This window comes from Balaenoptera acutorostrata, chromosome 12 (genome assembly GCF_949987535.1).
Source record: "Balaenoptera acutorostrata chromosome 12, mBalAcu1.1, whole genome shotgun sequence".
Classification (NCBI taxonomy): domain Eukaryota; kingdom Metazoa; phylum Chordata; class Mammalia; order Artiodactyla; family Balaenopteridae; genus Balaenoptera; species Balaenoptera acutorostrata.
The window spans coordinates 73,430,177-73,451,724 of NC_080075.1; the positions used below are offsets into that span (position 1 = coordinate 73,430,177).

At 48.0% G+C, this 21,548-nt stretch overlaps 1 protein-coding gene across 3 annotated transcripts in view; it reads left to right on the plus strand.

The window, feature by feature from the left end:
• The first annotated feature begins 1,737 nt into the window (after positions 1 to 1,737).
• OTOF (otoferlin) overlaps positions 1,738 to 21,548 on the plus strand; it is an 88,147-nt gene continuing 68,336 nt past the window's right edge. For all 3 annotated transcript variants that reach the window (XM_057558233.1, XM_057558232.1, XM_057558234.1), the window contains exons 1-2: positions 1,738 to 1,816; positions 18,514 to 18,572. In XM_057558233.1, the coding sequence (XP_057414216.1) occupies positions 1,738 to 1,816; positions 18,514 to 18,572 (138 nt within the window). The remainder of the gene's footprint in view (positions 1,817 to 18,513; positions 18,573 to 21,548) is intronic.

Genomic DNA, 21,548 nt, shown 5'->3' on the forward strand with positions numbered 1-21,548 from the left:
GAATCCTCAGAAGGCTCTCTCGGACAGATGACAATGGAACCGGCGGGGGCACAGGCTTCCAAGAGGTGCAAGAGCAGGAAAACTGAGGCCCGGGGAGGAAAAGGAGCTGAAAGGGGATGAATGGTTGCAAATGGGATGCAAGACCCTCCACCCATCCTTCAAAATGCAGCCACTTCTATAGATTTCTAAATTCTCCATGCAGAACGTGGGCTACGATAAGAACAACATTCATAAAAGTTGTAAAAGAACAACCTTTAGTTCTTTAGAACAACTCCAGGAAGGTGGTCCTAAAAACCCCCATCCCCAGACAAGGCCCGGTGCCCACTCCCTCTCCCCATTCATGGATTCCAAGCTGATCCACCCATGGACCCTTCGTCCTGGGTTCTATGTGTCTGTGTTCTAGTCCGTTTGCCTCTTCTGCTTGAGGGCTAGTACTTATCACGTTCATCTCTGAGTCCCCAGCACCTGGTACTAGAAGGAGTTCAGTACACATTCAGTGAATAAATGTTATACTAAGAGTTACCCAAATGGGTAATAGGAGAGTGGAAATTAAAAAGTGGGATCTGGCTTAGGTTTCAGAAGGGTCAGTGGCTCAGCCAAGGGGTGCTGTGTGCTGACCGGATGGAATTGCTACCATTTCATAGATTTGGAAACTGAGGTTCAGCAAAGTTCCAGGCCTTGCCTAGGGCAAGTTCAGGGGCTTTCTCCTAAAGATGCACAGGTCCCTAGGAGGCCTCATGAAACTCACCCCCTTCACGAGAGAACATCCAGAGGGCCTAGGGAAGAGATGGATTTTTTTCCCTGTAAAGCCTCTGAGGCCTTCGCAGTCAGGCATCTCCAATCACACTTAGCCTGGCTCCTGAGCGCCCCCCAAGCAGCACCTCCATCCTCCCAGATCCCAGGGGGTCAGGACCCAGCCTCTTGGGGTCCTAATCTCCATGAGAGCAGGTGGGAAAGTACATTCCCTTGTCCTCTTAGGGTTCCCATTTCTGAGGCACCGGCCACCAGGCACAGCCTTGATGTTATCCGGTAGGTGCTGATTTTCCAGCTGAAGGGCCCTGGGCTGGGATTTCTACCTAGCACAGCGTGACCCATCCAGAGCATGCAGGCCCCCTGAGCCTGGTGGGCACCAGCAGCCCCGCTGGCCAGCTTGACTGGGGGAGAGGCACCCTGAAACACCAGTGCGACAGCTCACCTTCCTGTTCACGCAGATCATAAAGTTCCTTCTCCCTCGTGGGAGGGCTGCCGCCCCACACCCAGCCCACCGCGCTCATGCCCACTCCCATCTTCCCACTCCTGGTGGCAGAAGAGCTTGCCTGGCAGGCCCTGTGGAGGGGAGGGCAGGCCGCTCTGCCCCAGGAGCTGAGAGAAGACACCTGAAGCTGGGCCATCCTTTATCTGGGAGCAGGCGGCTGCTGAATAATGAATTCAGACTGTCTGCACTGCTAGGCTGCGCACGGGCGCACGACACACGCGCACAGATACACACACACACACGCACAGATACGCACACGCTGGGCTGACAACTTGGAGGGGTGGGGGTTGGCCGGGCTGTGAGTCGCTGGAAGGAGCGGCTCGGCTTGGTTGCCTTGGTCTCTGTGGGCAGCATCGGAGGGGAGAGGGAGAGGAGGCGGTGTGGGAGAGGAGGGAGGCATGTGTGCCGAGCGCCTTCCATCCGCAGAGCTCGCTCCTTCCCCAGCTGCTCCCGCCTGGCGGTACCCAGGCTCCCGTACCGGCATGGCTCTGCTCCTCCACCTCAAGACGGTCTCCGAGCTGCGGGGCAGGGGCGACCGGATCGCCAAAGTGACTTTCCGAGGTAGGGACTCTCCTGTCTTATGGGGACCCCAGCTCTGGGCTGACGGGATAGGGCAGGGAGGGGAGGATGGATTGGAAAAGTTCTAGCAGTGTTGGTGCGATGAGGCTTCTCACGGGTAGCCATCTGCCCCTGGCCTGACTAACCATTGTGATTTCTTGAAAATCAGGGTCCCCCACGTTTCCATGTCTGCACGTGTGTCTCTCCCTGCACTTGCCAACGTGCCAACCAGAGGGTTGTGGAGTCCTCTGCCTGCAGGAGGTCCTGGGGAGGCAAAAGTGAGGACCCCCACCCCAGGGCTCAGGGGCACCCAGGGCTGAGGGACCCAGTGCTGCGGAGTCTCCCTGGGCCCCCTCCTCCTCTCCCTCTCCCTCCTGCAGGTTGATTTCCTTGGGCACAGAGTGGGGGTGGGGTCTACAGCCTGGAAGACCCGGGGGGCTCCTAGAAACCAGCATGATGAGGATACTGTTGGCTTCTCGCAGGTCTATCTGTGGTCAGGGATCCTATGAGCCCCACCAGCCTCCCTCTCTGTTGGTTCTCTTCCTAGCCTCCTTCCCTCTCACACATCCAGTGACCATTTACTATGATCTCTGTGCCAAGGCCAGGGGCTGGGCATGGCCCAGGCCCTGCCCTCAATGAGCCCACATCCACTGGGACAGGAGGACCAGTGGGCAGACAATAGGGACAGGTGTGTGATACGATGAGGATGGGGACGAATGTACGGTGCAAGCTACAGAAGCAGCACCCTGACCCAGGCTGGGGGCAGGGTGGTCAGGGAAGGCTTCCAGGAGGAGGTGACACCTCAGCTGAAACCCAAGGGAACAGCAGAAAGGAGCAAGGTGAAGAGGTAAGAACAGAGCAGACAGAGGGGACAGGATGCCCAAGATCAGGAAAGGAGCTGGGACACGGGAACAGACAGATGCTCCATAAGCCTGGATCCCAGGGTAGGTGCGAGCTGAGGCAGGAGAGACAGGTAGAGCCGAGGAGGCAAGGCTGCCTTCACCCCGGGGAAAGTGGGCAGCCCCTGAAGGTTTTGAGCAGGGAAAGACAAGGCCAGGCTTCCCTCTGCTTTTTACCCACACACCTCTGCCTCTGTCTGGCCACAGCCCAGCCCCCTGGGCCAGGGGCATGTCTGGCAGCCTTTGACCAAAGGCCAGGGTGCTCCTCACTAGACATGGCCCTTTCTCCCCAGAGAGGGGTCTGAGGGTGGGGGCGGGGTGGGAGAGATGGGGAGGAGCTGAGACAACCCACCAGATTAAAGGGCAAACTGAGCATCAGGGCCCAGGCTGGACACACGTCTGCACCTGCGCCAGGAGGGAGAGGTGAGACCATGGGGCAGCCCCCTCAGGACCTCTCCAGCAGCCGCCGGGGCACCCACGTCACCCCCTCAGTCGGGCCAGCTCTGGGCACGAGGCCCTGGGTTGTCCACACTGTGGCCTGTTGTGCGTAGGGACAGGCAGAGGTGGAGGGGATCGCGGTGTGCATGCAAGCAGGAGGGAGAGGAATGGGGGCTCGGCTGCCTGTTGCTTCCCACACCCGCCCAGACTGCTTTCTCTGCAGCACCCTGGATCTCCACGTGCCACCTGCCAGCTCGTGCTGCCTTTAGAAAAAGCAAGTGTGTCCTTTCATCTGTGACACGTGTCCCCGTGGTGGGCAGATAGCACAGTATTTGGGTCTTTAGCTACAGGTCGCCGTGTTGTTGCTGCCATGACAGAACAGTCCCAGGCTGCACAAACCAGTCCCATTTGCAGGCAGAAAAACCAAGGTGTAAAGAGATCTGTATGGCCTTAGCGGAGGGACCGAAGCACAGTGGCCCCACTTCACAAGACCTCATCCCAGCCCTGGTTGCTCCACCCTGAAAGCCTCTTTATCCCCTCCTGGTGAACTGGGGTTGAGCACCTTGTCTATCGGATGCCCACCTGTTTCTTTGGGCAGTGGGGCTAGTCCTCTAGCCTCAGTGGACCACACAGGAATTAGCCTATTTGCAACCCGTGCTCTCTGGACTGAGTGGAGAAATCCACTTCCAAGCTCCGCATCTGCAGCAGGTGACCGTAGGCAGAGCTCCTGTGGAGGGGGTTGGGCAGCAGGAACAGGCAGATGGCAAGCAGGTTTCCAGAAAGAGTCCTTTGCAAGAACCAGAGATGCCCCAGCCATTTACCTGCTGCTGCCAGCAGTTGACAACTATAGATGCCCCAAAAGACCAACACTAACTACAATTCAGAGGGAATAGACTCACTCTAGAATGTTCCACAGCGTCTCCTGCACACACAACCACTGGTGTCCAAGCAAGTACCCTGCAGGGAGAAATGAGAAGCCAGCAAACGGTCACAGGGGGATGCTGGCCCTGAGCTCCCCGAATCCCCTGAGTGAAGCTCAATGCCAGGTGGGGTGAGGGAGCACCAGGTGAGTTACTCGTGGCCCAGGTAGACCAGATCAATTGGTTGAAATAAAGCTTGACTTTCTGTGCTGCGTGATACAGGACACTTAGGAAAGAGCCCTATGGGGTTGTGGTAGAGAAATCTGTAGATATGGGGTCAAAAGCCCTGGGTCCTACCTGGGTTCTTCCACTTACTTCACCTCTCTGACCCTCAGTTTACTCACCAGTAAAATGGGTACAATGATAACATTCACTTCATCAGGTTGCTTCAGTGAAAAAAATAGGTATGAAAGAGTTTTGAGGAAAGAGCATTTAAATGACCGATGTGTTTGTGAGACAACTGTTTCACTTCTACTTGGGGCAGCTGCTGGCTTTTGAGTCATCATCTCTCCAGCCCAGCTTCCTTCTGTCAGCCAGGAGTGAGGAGAGAGGGCACCATGCGAGATATAAAGCGGGGAGGAGGGCACGCCTGAGGGGTTCCCGACCTGTGCCAGGAGCAAGCAAATTGGCCTGGCCTCTGCTCTATAGGGACCCCCAGCTAAGATGTTCCACAGGAACCCAGGCCTGGGGCAGACCACCCCTGAGATCCCTGCTCCCATGTGGGCTGGGCATGCTCCAGCTTTGTCCCCGGCCACCCCTCTTTTCCCTGCCATCCCGGGTCAGCTGGCCACCTACCCTTCGGCTCAGCGCACACCGGCCAGCTCCATCTGTAGCTCTTGGTTCTTACTGCTCCAACAGCCACTCTTAACCTGGTCCTCTGGTCCTGCCCTCATTCATTTGTTCACTGAATGTGCTGATATCTGTGGACAGGCCTGGAACCCTGGGGGGGAAGAAGACACAGCCCCTAACCTGCAGGAGTCACAGCCCATTGAGTCAGACAGGAGACACCAGAAGGCCTGGACCCCAGTCCCCGTCATTCATGTGGACCACAGGGCCTCAGGGCCTCCGCTTCCCATAAGCAAGATGGAGACCATGGTCCTCATTTAACGCAGAGGGCTGCAGCCAGAATCCGGAGTGGGCTGTCTGGGAAGGAGCCATCTTGCCTGCAGGTCACTACTCAAAGGGAGGAAGTGTTAGCTTAAGCTGTCCTTTTTCAACTCCTGAAATAATTCCCAGCATCCATCATAGAGTCACGGAAGGCAGTGTGGGAAGGGCCTCTAAGATCCTCTAGTCCAACCTTCTGCCCACTTCTCAGCCCCATCCAAACCCCCAGTCATGGGTCCCTGGGCTGTCAGGGAACCAAGTGACAGACTGTCTGGGGCCAGCCTCCTGATCTTCCTTTACTCTCCATCCCTGAGTTTTCTTGGCAAAATACCAGCTTTGGGGACTCAATGGGTGAGATGGGTGATCTCTGGAGGCTGGCTCTGATCTCCACATAATTCGCCTGACCTGGTAATTGGCACAGAGGTTTGCTTTATCAAGGCTCCCCCCTTGGCCCAGCTGACTTTTCCTCTTTGTTCCCTCCCCACACCACCCACTGGGTTCTCACTACACTGAACTTCCTGCCATTCCCCGAAGATGCCAAGTCTTCTATACCTCCAAGCCTCGAGACGTCATATTTCTTCTGCCATCTCCACCTTGAGAACTCCCGTTAATTCTGTGCACCCTTCAAGGCCCAGCTCAGCCGTCACCTCCTCTGTGGAGCCCTCGCCCTCCCTTGCAGTACTGTGTACACGCTCCTTCCACCCCTCAGCTAGGGCACTTTGTAGTTCAGAAACTGCCCCAGTTTGTATGCTGTACTAACCTCCAAGCGCCTTGAAGACAGGGATCTGATCTTAGCTCTCCTAATTGAGCCCTATGCTGAGCCCTGGGCCAAGTCATCAAAATGAATACAAAACAGCATGTCTTTGAGGTACTCACTTGTTGGTTTAAATCCTTCTTCCTCTGTGACACGGTCACTCTTTGGCTCAGTGTCCTCAACTGTGAATGTCCCCGCCCCCAGCTGTCTATCCAAAGGGGATCCGGAAGTGGAGGAATCAAGAATCCTGGCCCTAGCTCCCTCCATTGACCTCCCAACCCAGGGGATCTTTCAGGGCCCCAGAGGGAGGCTGACTTCATCTTCTAGCAAATGTTGGGGAGTCCAGCTGTGGTCCTCAGGTGGGAAGCAAGAAAGGCTACACAGCTCCCCCGCCCCTCCCGCTTCATGGCATATGCTCTTTCTGAGCATTGCTGCCTCGGGCACAAGGTACAGGGTGGGGCTTAAAGGAACCAGGCTCTCACAATCTGATAGAGGAGAAGATACGTGCGCAGACCTAACGGAGAAACACTGCCAGACACAGGGGGCCAAGGCGCACTTAGGGGCGGGGCGTAAACTGCAACACATTCAGAGGATGGCCGCTTGCTCCCAGCTGCAGAGATCAGGGAAGGCTTCATGAGAAGGCAGAGGACGGGGTAGAGGAGGCGGGGAGGAAGCCCTTAAGCTGGGTCTTGAATAGCTGCTCGCACACGTGGAGATGCGGAAGGAGGGGAGAGGAAGGGTTGCTGGCGGAGGCAAGGCCATTCTGGGTGAGGGACTGACAGGACCAGAGGCCAGAGGAGGGGAATGCCACTTAAATACGATGGCCAGGAAGCCACTAGGTTTGGCTGCAGCAGAGGCTGCAGGTAGTAGATGGAGGTTAGAGAGCCTGGAAAGGAGCGCTTGGCCGGGTGGGTGACTGCGTGCTGGGGAGGGGTTGGGGCCCCCGCCTGGGCACTGAGGACAAGATTCCCCTACTCCTGGCTGCTGCAGGGACCGCCTCAGGCTCCAAATTAGATTTATTTTCCCATTAAAATGGGGGAACTCTCCGCCTTGGTGAGAAATAGGATTTCTATCCAGAGACTTCTCTACCACCCCTGGTGAAAGAGGCAGAGTACCCCTGTGTCCCAGCCCTGAGATGCTCCTGGGATGCCTGGACCTGCCTGTACACTCCAGCCCCGCCCAGCACCTCCTTTCTGGGAGGATGTGGGGTGGGTGTTGCCCCAGTGAAGGCGGCAGACAGAGGGAACCCTTAGGACAGCTTCTGCATTGCACTGCTGGCTGTGGACACAGCTCCGCGCTTTTGCGGTGCCCGAGGGATTTACGCCACAGCCTCCACTCTTCCGAGCACTCCCAGGCCCCTCATCACCGGGGGAGTGGATCTTCTGTGCCTAAAGCCCTAGGAGGTAAATATCCTCTTCCCCCGGGCCAGAGCAAGCCACTGCAGACCTCGGAGAGCAGCAGAGCGTGCTGAATGTTCCCCAAGCTTCTCCTGCTTTGATGAGACAAGTGTGTTTTCATGATATGGAAATGACCATATAACTGTCTTCTGCTACAAACGACCCTCAGCAAAAATGCTGTTGGGAGGCAATGTGCTCAAGAACAGACTTACAAATAATTTCCCTGAATTGCAAAGTCTTGGTTATCTTACCCACCTTTACTGATAACATAAAAACTATATCCCTTCCGCCTACTCCCATCCCTGGGTTTGATCTTTTTTTTTATTTTTAACTTTTTAGAATGGAAAATCTAAAATATATACTCGAGTAGGAAGACTAGTATAAACGCCCCCAAGTTCTCCCCATGCAGTCTTAACAGCTGTCAACTCATGGCCAATCTTGTTTCATTTGTACCCCTTCCTACTCCCACCCCCCAAGTAATTTGGAAGTAAATCCCAAACACCACACCATTTCCTCTGTAAATATTTAGTATATAGCTGTAAAAATCAAGGACTCAAAAAAAAAAAAAACCCACATATTATATCACTCCTAAAAAAAAAATAAATCCTTAACACTATCAAGTATTCAGTGATCAGGTTTCTGATTATCTCATTAATGTCATAAACTCTTTCCCAATTCATTAAAAGCTATATTTTAATGTGTTTTGTAAGTCAAGTATTTAATCATTCATTCACTCCTTCATTCATCCAGGTGATAATATTCATCACGGACCAGTTATAAGCTAAGTGCTATTCCAGGCAATGGGGTGACAGCAGTCAATGAGACAGACAAGGTCCCTGCCCTCAAGGGGAAGCCAGTCATTGTACAAGTCACTGTGAGTCGGATGAGTGTTCTGGAAAGAGAGGTACAGGTGCAAGTCAGCACAAGGCAAGAGAAGCCCGCTCAGACCAAGAGCTCCAGAAGCTGCCCTGAGCGGATGAGTCAACGGGATGAAGCTGGAAAAGTGCACAGGCCCAGAGAGGAGATCTTACTGAGCAGGGGATGGGCTGATATTGAAACACCCTTGAGAGAGGATAGCATTTTGGCAGAGACAAAACTCATGAAAGGCCCCATTCCAGGCAGAGGGGCTACTATCAGGACAGATGTGATGGTGTGGAGCCGTGTCAAGGGCTTGGGGAGCAGGGAGTGCTGGCAGGGCCTGGGGTAGGAATGGGGTGGAGGGGAGGCTGGGCTCAAACACAGAGGGTCTTCAGTGTCACACTCTGGAGTTTGAACTTTGCCTTGTAACTGAGTGGGAGTCACCAAAGCTCTTGGCAAGAGGATGGGGTGGGAAGATCCGATTTGGGGATCTGGAGGTCAGGACCTCAGGCCAGGAGCCCAGGGAGGGGCAGTGGTACAGGCAGAGGGTTGTGCCTCAAAAGGGGGGCTGTGGGTTTGGAGAGAAGGGGTGACATCCGTTCAGAGGAGGAGGCAGCTCTGGGATTGGGAGTGAGCAAGAAGGCAGGACAAGGGTGCCGCTGGATTTCATACTTGAGCACCTGGGTGAACAGTGAGGCCACCAGTGAAGCTGGGGCGCCTACAAGGAAGAGCAGGTTTGGGGGGTGCCCGCAGGTCATTGTAGTGAGAATGTCCCCCAGGAAGCCCGAAATTTGCCTTGGTACCCTGAGTACCCAGGAAAGTGGTGGGAATCCAGTGGTTTGGGAGTCCAGGTGGTAAGTGAAGACCTAGGAGAAGGCAAGGTATGCCTGGTTCTTACGGGGCTGCTTTGGGATCAAACGAGAAAGTTGATATACATGAAAGGCTCTACAAACTGTAAAGTGCTGTAAAATGTAAGGATTATTCTAGTTAGGATCCCTCATGCTGCAGCCTTCTAGAGAGACAGAAAGAGAGTAGATTGTGACCCTGGGGATCCCATGGACCCAGGGATCTGAGGGGGGGGGCAGGAGTTCTCCTTTGGACTCCTGTCAGTTGCTGACACCCCAAATTCTGCCAGACATGGAGATGATAGGGTGAAATACACCTGCAGCCATCACCATCCAGGTGGGCTCCTCCAGGGCAGGCACCTCACCAGGTTCCCTGGGACCAGCACAGTGCCTGGCACAGAACAAATCTGAAACAGAAGCAACAGGAAGCAGTGCGGCCTGCAGGTGTGGCAGGAGCGGCCAAGCAGCTAGCAGCAGGGGACCCTGCAGCCCCTGAGCCCGGAAGCACCTGGCAGTGATCTGTTTCTTCCACTGACAGTTCCAGAAAGGTCTCCTGAGACGGAGAATATCACATGATCATCTTCACCTTTGGCCTCTTGTCTGCTTCCTACCTGGACTGATCCACCCCTGAGAGGCTGGCTCAACAGTCTTTGCTCCTATTTTATTTTTCAAAACAGCAGGGCTCATCAGCTTAGCTGGAAGTCAGTTTTCACTCGCTGGCTTTTCTTTAAAAGCCAAGGTTTAAGATAAAGTCAGGACTGCAGATTTTTTTGTTTTTTTATTAAGGATTTTTTTTTTCACACACACACACACACACACACACACACTGTATTTTATTTTTACAAGAGATAAATAGACTGACACCAAGCATTGTACATGGATGACCACAACAAAAGCAACAATGGTTGCAATTACCAAACATGAAACACACTCATACTATGTCATAATATTGACATTCAGTCCAGTAATCCTCCACTGTAACAGCTCCTTTACTTTGCAGTGAAAATTGATTTGTATATTCTTTGAGGACTGCAGTTTTAACAATATTTTTTTACCCCATTTAAGGATGTAGAAAGAGTCACGCTCCCATCATGCTTCATTATATTCCCAGTGCCTGACACGGAGAAGGTACTCTGCACAGCTCATGGATCACTGAAACCACGAGCTCCTCCATCTGTCACAGAGGAGGAGAACCTAAGATGCAACAGCTGCTGAGAGTGTGGCTCGTGCTGTCCCAGGCTCGAGGGGAAACATCACACTCTCTCTCTGCCTCAGTGCCTGGGTCTGAAAGATGAGAAACAGCGCCATCAGTTAGTTACATGGCAAAATCATTTTGAGGCAGCACCTGGAAGGAAGTACAGGTTTGAGCTGAGCCAGAGAGATGGAGTTTATAATCCCTGCCCTGTCCCTGCCTCTCAGATGAATGCCTCACCTAATCCTGAGTGCCTACTGTGTCCCTGGGTGTTAACAGGATGAGGGAAGGGGAAATAAGTGAGTGGAGGTGAGAAGTGGGGGAAAAGGAAGGGACAGCTTCCCCTGTGGGAAGCCCAGTGACTCTACAGAACCCAAATCTGGATCTCTGAGTTGCTGGTGATCTTTGGAGAGCACACTGGTTAAGGAACATAAGGAATAGCTGTTTTCCTGGACAACTCTTTTTCAATTGAATTTCTTCATTCTACTGTCCCATGAACTGTCATTATAAAATTGAATAGTATGTGTTCCTCACAGGGGGAAAAAGTGTTATTACAAGAGAGAATCACAAACAACTAAACAATAAAATCATTAGGGACATAGATTTGACAACATCATCAACCACATTGTCCTAATTGGCATTTCTAGAACATTTCACCCCAAAACTGAAAAATACACATTCTTCTCATATGCACATGGAACACTTATCAAGACAGACCATATGCTGGGTGATTAAACAAGTCTCAATACATTTCAAAAGACTGACATCTTACAGAGTATATTCTCTGATCCCACTGGAATTCAATTAGAAATGAATAAGAATAAGAGATCTTTAAAAGCTCCAAATATTTGGAAATTAAACAATACTCTTCTAAATAATCTAAGGTCAAAGAGAAAACAAAAGCAAAATTATAAAACATTTCTAACTGGATGTTAATGAAAATACTACACATCAACATTTAGTTTTAAATACTTAGAGCAGAAAAGAAAAATGCCTACAATCAATGATCTAGGTTTCTGCCTTAAGAAGCTGCTAAAAGAAAAGCAAAGTAGGGACTTCCCTGGTGGTGCAGTGGTTAAGAATCCGCCTAGGGCTTCCCTGGTGGCGCAGTGGTTGAGAATCTGCCTGCCATTGCAGGGGACACGGGTTCGAGCCCTGGTCTGGGAAGATCCCACAGGCCGCGGAGCAACTGGGCCCGTGAGCCACAGCTACTGAGCCTGCGCGTTTGGAGTCCGTGCTCCGCAACAAGAGAGGCCGCGATAGTGAGAGGCCTGCGCACCGCGATGAAGAGTGGCCCCTGCTTGCCGCAACTAGAGAAAGCCCTCGCACAGAAACGAAGACCCAGCACAGCCAAAAATATAAATAAATAAATTTAAAACCACTGCCTCTTCCCTTACACCATGATGCAGTCACATTGTATAACGGATTCACTTTGTTATAAAGCAGAAGCTAACACACCATTGTAAGGCAATTATACTTCAATAAAGATGTTTTAAAAAAAAAAAAAAAAGAATCCGCCTGCCATGCAGGGGACACAGGTTTGAGCCCTGGTCTGGGAAGATTCCACATGCCACGAAGCAACTAAGCCTGTGTGCCACAACTACTGAGCCTGAGCTCTAGAGCCCACGAGCCAAAACTACTGAGCCCGCGTGCCACAGCTACTGAAGCCTGCATGCCTAGAGCCTGTGCTCCGCGATGAGAGAAGCCACCGCGATGAGAAGCCTGCACACTGCAACAAAGAGTAGCCCTTGCTCACCGCAACTAGAGAAAGCCCGTGCACAGCAACGGGCTGTGAAGCCCATGAAGAACCAACGTAGCCAAAGAAAAAAAAAAAAGAAAAGAAAATTAAACCCAAATCCTAAAAACATTTTGCTAAGTGTAATAAGCCAGGCACAAAAACCACGTATCATATGGTTCCATTTGTATGAAAAGGCCAGAATAGAAAAATCTATAGAGACAGAAAACGGATTAGTTGTTGCCAGGGGCTGGAAGAAGAGAATAGGGAGTGACTGCTAATGAGTATGGGGTTTCATTTGAGGTGATGAAAATATTCTGGAGTTAGTGATGATGGTTGCACAACCTTGTGAATATACTAAAACTCACTGAATCATACTTAAGTGGGTGAGCTTTATGGTTTGTGAATTATGTTTCAATAAATAAAAATAAATACAATCTCAAATATTAAATCCAAGGATAATAAAAGGAAAGAAATAGAAAACAAACAACAGAGAAAACTTACAAAGCCAAAAGTTTGTTCTTTAAAAAAAAATTAATAAAATAGGTAAAGTGTAGCAAGACTGAACAAGAAAAAACAAGAAAACACAAATTACCAATATCAGGACTGAAAGAGGGGATATTGTTAAATTAAAAGGAAACTGAAGGACTATTATGAATAATTTTATGTCAATAAATTTCTACAGCGCAGATGAAAGGAACAAACCCCTTGAAAAACAACTGACCAAAACTGACACAAAAAGAAATGGAAAACCTGAAGAGCCCAGTATCTATTAAAGAAATCAATACAATCAAGTTTGTAATAACAATGATAATGATGATGATGATGGCAGTGGTGGTGGTGATAAACTGCTTTTCCGTAAAGAAAACTTCAGGTCTAGACAGCTTCACTGGTAAATTCTAGAAATTATTTAAGGGAGAGATAATGTTAATCTTACACAAACTCTCAGAAAATAGAGAAGGAAGAACACTTCATAATTCATTTTATGATACCATAATCTGATAAAGACCTTATACAAAAAGAAAATTAGAGCCCCATATCCCTCATGAACAAAGATGTAAAAATCCTTACCAAAATATTAGTCAGTTGAGTAGCAATATATGAAAGGGGTAACACATCATAACAAGTGAGCTTTATCCCAGGAATGCAAGGTTAATTTAAAATTGGAAAAATAATGACTGGCTAGAACTCCAGTACAATGTTGTATAAAACATGAAGTGGGAGTGGACAACCTTGCCTTGCTCACGATATAGATATAGACATGGCCAATAAACACATGAAAATGTGACCAACATCATTAGTCATCAGAGAAGTGAAACTCAAAAACCAGAATGAAATACGACATCACATGCACTGAAACGTAAAAGTCTGACAATAACCAAATGTTGGTGAGGATATAGAGCATTTCTTTTACATTGTGGATGGGACTGTAAAATAGTATAATCACTTTGGAAAAGTGTTTGACAGTTTCTTCTAAAGTTAAACATACACCTATGCTCTGAGCCAGTGATTCTGCTTTTAGGTATTTCCCCAAAAGAAATGAAATGATAGGTCGACAAAAACTTTTGCAAGAATGTTCACAGAATCTTTACTCGCAACAGCCTGACAATGAAAGCAATCCCAAAAGTATGAACAAGAAGATGGATCAACAAATTGCAGTCTATTCATACAACAGAAATTGCTCAACAATACAATTAAATGAATTACTGATATATGCAACCATGTAGATGAATCACAAAAGCATTACATTGACTTCGAGAAGCCAGATACACAAAAGTACATTCTGTATGATACCACCATTTACACAAAGTTTAAAATCAAGAGTTAGAATCAGAGCAGTAGTTTACCTATGAGGGGTAGAGACTTATGGAAAATGGGGGATGAGGGAACATCTTGAGGAATAGGAATGTTCTTTTTTTAAAGTTTTATTTATTTATTTATTTATTTTTGGCTGCACTGGGTCTTCTTTGCTGTGTGGGCTTTCTTTAGTTGAGGCGAGCAGGGGCTTTCGTTGTGGTGCACGAACTTCTCATTGCGGTGGCTTCTCTTGCCGCAGAGCACAGGCTCTAGGTGTGCGGGCTTCAGTAGTTGTGACACATGGGCTCAGTAGTTGTGGCTCGCAGGCTCTAGAGTGCAGGCTCAGTAGTTGTGGCGCACGGGCTTAGTTGCTCCGTTGCATGTGGGATCTTCCCCGACCAGGGCTTGAACCTGTGTCCCCTGCATTGGCAGGCGGATTCTTAACCACTACGCCACCAGGGAAGCCCAGGAGTGTTCTTGATTGACGTGTCTTGATTGTATGGTGATTACACAAGTACAACATATGCATTTATCAAAACTCACTGAGTTGTGCACTTAAGATCTGTGAATGTAAATTTTACCTGGTTAAAAAAAAGAGCTAATCATACGTAAAATAACTAAACTTTAAAAAATATTATACAAGATGAGGTAGAAAATTGTTCCTGATTATATACTACTAAAAATAAGCTACAAAATGTGATCCGTGATAGAGGAAACCATTTTTATATTTAAGACACAACTTAAATGTCAAAAGAAAAAGCAGGACTCTTTAGTATAATAATAGCCATCTTTTAATTGGGTAATGAGGTACGTACCAGGTGTATAAGCACTATCATTTTCTCCATTTTATGGATGAGGAAACTAACACAAAGACCAGTTAACTTCTTCAAGAGCACAAGGCCCGCAAGTGATAGAGCTGGGCTTTGAACTCAGGCAGCCTGGCCCACAAGCCTTAACCACTGTCCCGTGGCCCCTTGTGCTTGTAAGGGGCTTGATGCTTTACTCAGACTTTCACAGAAACAGTCTCTTGCTGACCCTCACAGTGGTTCCTGGATGTAGGCTCGTCCAGGATAATTGCCGCCAGTTTAAAGATGGTGACTCTGAGACCCCGGGGATGGAATAGCCAGCTCCAGGCCTCCCAGCCTGAGCCGCAGCAGCAGGCCCCAAACCTGACTAAGCCTGGCTTTTTTTCTGCACACAGGGATGCCTGGGGCCTGCTTCCCCACACTTGTGGGAGTAACTGGCCTTTGAAAAGGAACAGGCTGATTGGAACTGGGGGGGAATGAAAACTGCAGGGCCACCCTCTTGAGGTGCTGTGGAGGAACAGGGGGAGAGCAGATGCTGGGGAAGTCACAGCATTGCAGCAGGGAACGGCTGATTGCCAGGCCACCCTCCATACAGGCCATCCCAGGCACTGCAGACAGTGAGGTCTGGCTAATGTTAAATAACGCAAAGAAATAATAGTGACGGGTCTGAGTCACAAGCAGGGTGCTTTGCGCTATTTCTCAGCTCACACTAGGAAAAGAGTAATGTCAGGTACTGATACAGCCCAGAGGGCTAGGTCCTGGGCAAAATCATCATGTCCCTGAAGCTTGTCCTCAGGACACTGACTTTCCCCTTAATGTTCCACTCCCCCCACTCTGTGCCCTCTTAGGACCCCCCAGTCCAGGTCTTCCTTCGGGGGGGCTGCTCCCCGAGGGGAGGCACTTTTCATTCTTCCCTTCACCATCAGAACGCACTTGTCCTGTGTCCCACTCCTTCCGGGCTCCATTCTCTGCTTCATCCTTTCAAACCTTTGCTCACACCTTTCTCTGCCTGATGTCGCATCGTCTCTCTCTCTTCCCCCCAGTGTCTCTGCATTTCTAGATTCCATCCGAACTTCCAGTGTAAATGCCCATGGCTCTATAACACCTTCTTTGATCTGCTAAGTTGAGGTCACTTCTCTTTTTCCTGTGTTCTCAATTTATTTATAATTTTTTTGCATGCCAACGACTAAATTTTGCCTTACGTACTAGCCTTTTACATGCCTGACCTGTCCCCCTTCTGGATCGTAATAAGATTCTTCAGGCAGCATCCCGATTCTAATTATCTTTGTACAACTGCTGGCCCACCCTCCTCCACGGCCAAATGGCTGTGCTGACCCAGCAGAAATAGAAGACCCTCTTGTGTGTCAGCCCAGTCCCTATACGCTTGCCTGTTCTCAAGGTCTGGCTCTAGCAAGGTAAACTGTCTGGAAGAGAGAGCTGTTTGGTGCAGATGGGGACGTTTTATACTCTTAAGTCACATCACATGAAAGCTGGCACTCCATCCTGCATTCTGAGACAAGAACATCATTTAGGGGAGTAGTAGCCGTATGGATATTGTAAAATGGCAAACAACATACAACTGACTTCGATTAAGCTTTTGGACTTCTGGACCCCTCCATTTGGGTATATCTGATGTCATGGCACTCATTACAGTGTGATCACAGAGTCTGCTATTCAAACTTCATTTATCAACTCAAGGAGGATTTTATTTCAGACCAAAGAGCTCAGCTATCCCATGAGCCTCCAAAGGAACGAAGGATGCTGTTCAATTTTCCCCATTTAATCTCCTACTCAGTCTATCCACAAAAGCCTCTCTCCACAGCAGGGAAGAGGCTATTTCCTTTCTCTCAAGACTTATTCTCAATCTCAGTGGCAACAAAGGTGATTGGATATTGGGATTTTAAATGGTTTTGTCTGAAAGTCATTTAATATGGAGCTGAAATGTCAACAAGACTGGTATTGAGTAGAGTAGATGTTAAGTGGAAGCGAACTTGAAACGAGAGATGGGGTGAGTAATCTCCACTGATAACTTGGAAGGGGTGACAGAGGTCCCCTGCCTCTGCCCTAATGAATAGAAAAGGACCAGTGGAATGATCCCTGTCACCGTTTGTACAAATCCTCCTAAAAAGTGGCTGTCCAAAAATGCTTAAGGACATTCTGTTTTCTTAATAAGTTGTCCTTTCCACCGTTCTGCATCATTGATTTGATTTTTTTTAATTTATTTTATTTATTTATGGCTGTGTTGGGTCTTCGTTTCTGTGCGAGGGTTTTCTCTACTTGCGGCAAGCGGGGGCCACTCTTCATCGTGGTGCGCGGGCCTCTCACTATCGCGGCCTCTCTTGTTGTGGAGCACAGGCTCCAGGCGCGCAGGCTCAGTAGTTGTGGCTCACGGACCCAGTTGCTCCGCGGCATGTGGGATCTTCCCAGACCAGGACTCGAACCTGTGTCCCCTGCATTGGCAGGCAGATTCTCAACCACTGCGTCACCAGGGAAGCCCCAATTTGATTTTTTTTTTCAGCAAACCTTTTTTTTTTTAATATCTAGAGGTAAAATTTAGCTCATCCTGTTTGACAATATTCACCACATTTAAATCCCCGGGGCCTGAGGCAATGAGGTTTTACTGCTTTTCAGAACAGAGCCCTGATGTATAAATTTTGCAATGGCTGATTTCACAGTATTTTACATCTTTTCCAACAAGGCTGTAGGAAATACACAAGCAGGGGAAGGTTTGAGCTCCAGTGGCTTCATGCATATTTGAACCCTGTGATACCATCCTGGACTGTCCCTCCCACCCTCCCCTCTCGCTGGGTTGCTCAGTTTCACTCTGGGAAACTTGAACACAGCCATATCCAGGCTCATTACCGTTTCCCAGGATGAAAGGGCCTTTGATTATTCAGGCTTTCCTTGGGGAAGCCCCAGTGCACAGATATGCTCACCTGATTCTCAATTTGTATTGCATGTTGCTTGGGGGGGAAATTAAAAGAGGCTCAGGCACCATCCCTCATGCTTTCCTCTCCTCCCCTGGCTGCCTTGGGATTTGTCGTTGAGATTTTTCTTTTTAGTTTTTTGTTTTGTTTTGTTTTGTCCCTGGCTAGTGCTAAAGAAGCTTTCTTTCCCATCTGTCTACTCCACATCTATTTTCTGTGTCTCTAGCTTTCGCTTTATAGCTTCTTCCTCATTATCTTGGTTGCAAGCCCTCCCCATGTGCCCCTATCCTCCAAATACAGACACACACACACACACACACACACACACACACACACACACACGCCCTTCCTCAGACCATCCACCTGACTCTGGCATCAAACCCCTGGCCGCCTCCTTGTCAGCTTCACACTGAACTAGGACTTGCTTCTAAATTCTAAAAACCAGGCAAGCCCTGGATATCCCTGCACCAACCCTCTTATTATACAGGTGAGGCCACCAAGGCCAGGGGAGAGAGGTGGTTCCCAGGGGGATGGACCCCCATCACCAAGGAGCATCAGGGGGACTCGCTCCAGTCCCTCCCTGGCCAGGCGCTGGTCCTGCCAGATCTCCCGGTGTTTCCAGGGGGAGAAGAGCACACAGTACTCCCCCACCCCTCTCCTGGGTCCCCAGCCTGCCCGCCCGTGACAACCCAAACTAACCCTCAGAATGAGACTGAGTTCAACCTGGAGGTAGCCCTTCAGTGGATGGTCCATTGGCTGAGGCTGGTGGGGATTTAAAAGCATTCTTTTTTTCAATTACAAAAGTGAAACACAGTCATTGAAAAATGTCAAACTCAAGTGTATACAATAAAAAAATCGAAGCATGCTGCTTTCAATATCTGCTCACTCCCCCTGCCCACTGATAACCACTTCTAAATGGTTTGAGATCTTCGTCCATTCATATATATAAGAATTGAATTTGGGAGCTTTTAAATAAACAGCTTACTGTCCAGGGAGTTCTGACTATAATTTCCTCTCTTCCCCACCAGGGCAATCCTTCTACTCCCGGGTCCTGGAGAACTGTGAGGATGTGGCTGACTTCACAGAGGTAGGATGCCCTTGGGGCAGCACCAGCCCAGAGGGGAACCAGCAACTCCCTGCCTACTGGGGGCCTGCTGCTCCCACACCCTGGGGGGCAGCGTGCCCAGAGCTCCTTGCTTCCTGGGAGGAGGCAGTGGTGGGAGCTGGGGAGGAGCCTTCCTGACCCCTCCACCCAGGACCCCTCTCAGGGACCTCTGTAGAGGAGAGCCCCGTGCAGAGCGTCTGGCACAGAGAAGGGCCAGCTGGGCCCATCCAACAGGCCTGGAGGGGCTTCCCTGTTCCCTGGGCACGTGGAGGGCCAGGCTAACCCACCTTCCAACAAATACAGTCGCACACGGACCTCACCCCTTCCTCTCCAACAGCTAGTGGGCTTCCTGTGGCTCCGCAGGAAGCTTTTTTGTTCTTTCGAACCTCAGGCTCAGAGGGTTGAGAAAATCATTTGCCTCCGTTTATGGCCTGTTGTCTCATTGGTCCCTACAAGGTCCCCTCTTGTTTTTCAGTGTGTAGGTAGGGATGGATGGATGCACGCATTCTCTTTTATCTCCGTATTCTTTCCCTCCATAGACAACCATTCTAATGTGTTTAACGTGTGTATCTTTTGATTTCCTGTGTGCTCTTACAAAATTGGTATTGTTATCTCGTAAGCATATAATTTATGTTTACCTGCATGGTGTCATGTTAAATATTTCCTTTTGTGTCAGTGAGCACCATTTTTAAATTCCATCCATTGCTACGCTAATCTGTTGTTTCTACAGTACGCCATGGGACACATCCAACACACATTAGGTTGACCAACCATCCTGGGACTTGCCTGAGATTTAGGGGGTTCCTGGGACGCAGATTTTCAGGGCTAAAAGCAGAAAAGTCATGGTCAACCCAGGGTGAGTTAATCACCCTACCCATTTCGCCTGTGCACCCACCCCCCATGAGGAACTCCTAGCTTGCCTCCAACTCCCCACCACCAGAGATGCTATGGATATTCTTATGCATATGCCCTTTGGGCTTCTGTAAGTATTTATCTGGGATATACACCAGGGCCAGGAATTGCTAGCTCATAGGCTATGCATACACTTAATTTGACCCAGGACTGTCATGGTTTACACTGGCAGTGCCTGTTTTCCACATCCTCATGTACACCTGGTGTTATACAGCTCTCTGATTCTTACCAGGCTAACAATGATACCTCATTGTTGTTTTAAAGATGCATTTAAAGGTTCCTCTTCTTTAAATTGCCTGTCCATATTCTTGGCCCTTTCTTCCTATTGTTATAGCTGTCTTTTCTTATTGGTTTGCAAGAGCTCTTTGTATGTTCTAGATACCCACTCCTTGTTGGTTTAAGATATTGAAATATCCTCTCCCAGTCTACCATCTATCTATTAACTTTGTCCCTGGTGCCCCTCATTGACTAGAAATTCTTAATCCTGGCGTGTTTCCAAGTTTTGTTGAAGAAGTCTATATACTCTTCTTGGTTACAAATATATTTTCCTACATTTTCTGATTTTATAGTTGTATCTTTTATCTTGTATGTGGTTTTTGATAGGGGTCCAGTTTTATTTTTCTCTATAAAGGGAACCATTTTTGCTAACATCAGCTTGCAAAGCAAGCAATCACCTCTTCCATTTATTGTATGTTGAAGTCTATGTCTGAGTCTTCTATTCTATTCCTTTAGTCTATCTGTCTATTCTTGAACTTACCACACTGTGTTAATTAATATGGCTTTTTAAAAATGTCTTAATATCTGATGAGGCAAGTTCTTTACTCTTTTTTTTTTTGAAGTTTGTTTGAAGTTTGTTTTTTTTTGAAGTTTCTTTGACTCCCTTTTCACTTTCTGTATGCCTTCTTGAACCAATTTTGGATTTTTACATTTTTCTAGGCATTTTTACATTTCATCTGGGTTTTCAAATTTATTAGTGCACATTTGATCATACTGTTTTAAGATTGTTTTAAAATCTTTTTTGTGCCTAAAGTTATTTCCCCCTTTTTATTCCATATTTCATTTATTTGTATATTCTCTCTGTTTTTCTTGGTCAGTCTTGCTAAAGATTTGTTTATCTTATTAGTCTTTGTAAAGAACCAGCTTTTGGCTTCATTAATCTCCCCTACTGTGGCTCTCCATTTCATTGATTTCTGCCCTTTTCTTAATTATTTCTTTTCTGTTTATTTTATTCTACTCTATGGCTCTTTTCCTAACTTCTTGAGTGCTAAGCCTATTATTTTTAACTTTTCTTGTTTCTTAATAAATGTATTTGAAGCTGTAAATTTTGCTCTATATACAGTTTTAACTGTATCCTACAAATGTTTATATATAGTGTTTTCACTATTATTCAGGTTTAAACTTTTCTTACATTCCTTTATGATTTTCTTCTAAACCCAAGAGTTATACAATAATATGTTATTTAGTTTCCAAATACATGTATGAAATTATAGCTCCTTATTTTATTCATTTCTAGTTTTATTGCATTATGATCAAAGAACAGAGTCTGTATGGTATTGATCCTTTGGAATTTACTGAGACTTCTCTTATGACCTAATTCATGGTCATAAATGCTCCCTCTGCTTAAAAGGAATTTGTTTAGTGTGGGGTTCTATCTGTAGCTCAATATAAGCTTGATATTATATAAGCTCAAGCTTATTATTTATATTATTTAATTCTTCAAATGTTCTGTTTATTTTTCTCTGCTCGATCTATCAGTTTCAATAATGACTGTAATAAAATCTACTGCTACAACTGTTGATTTATATATTTCTCCCTGCAGTTCTGTCAGTTGTTGCTTGATGTGTTTTGAAACTGTTACTAGTTGCCTTTATGTTCATTATGGCTATATCATCTTGCTTATTTTTCCCTCAACTGGCACTTAATATCCTTCTTTGTCTCTTATGTTGTTTTTTGCATTAATTTCCATTTTGTCAGATATTAAGATTGCTATCTCAGCCAATTTTGGTTCGTTTGCCTAGTATATCTGTTTCGATTCTTTTAATTTCT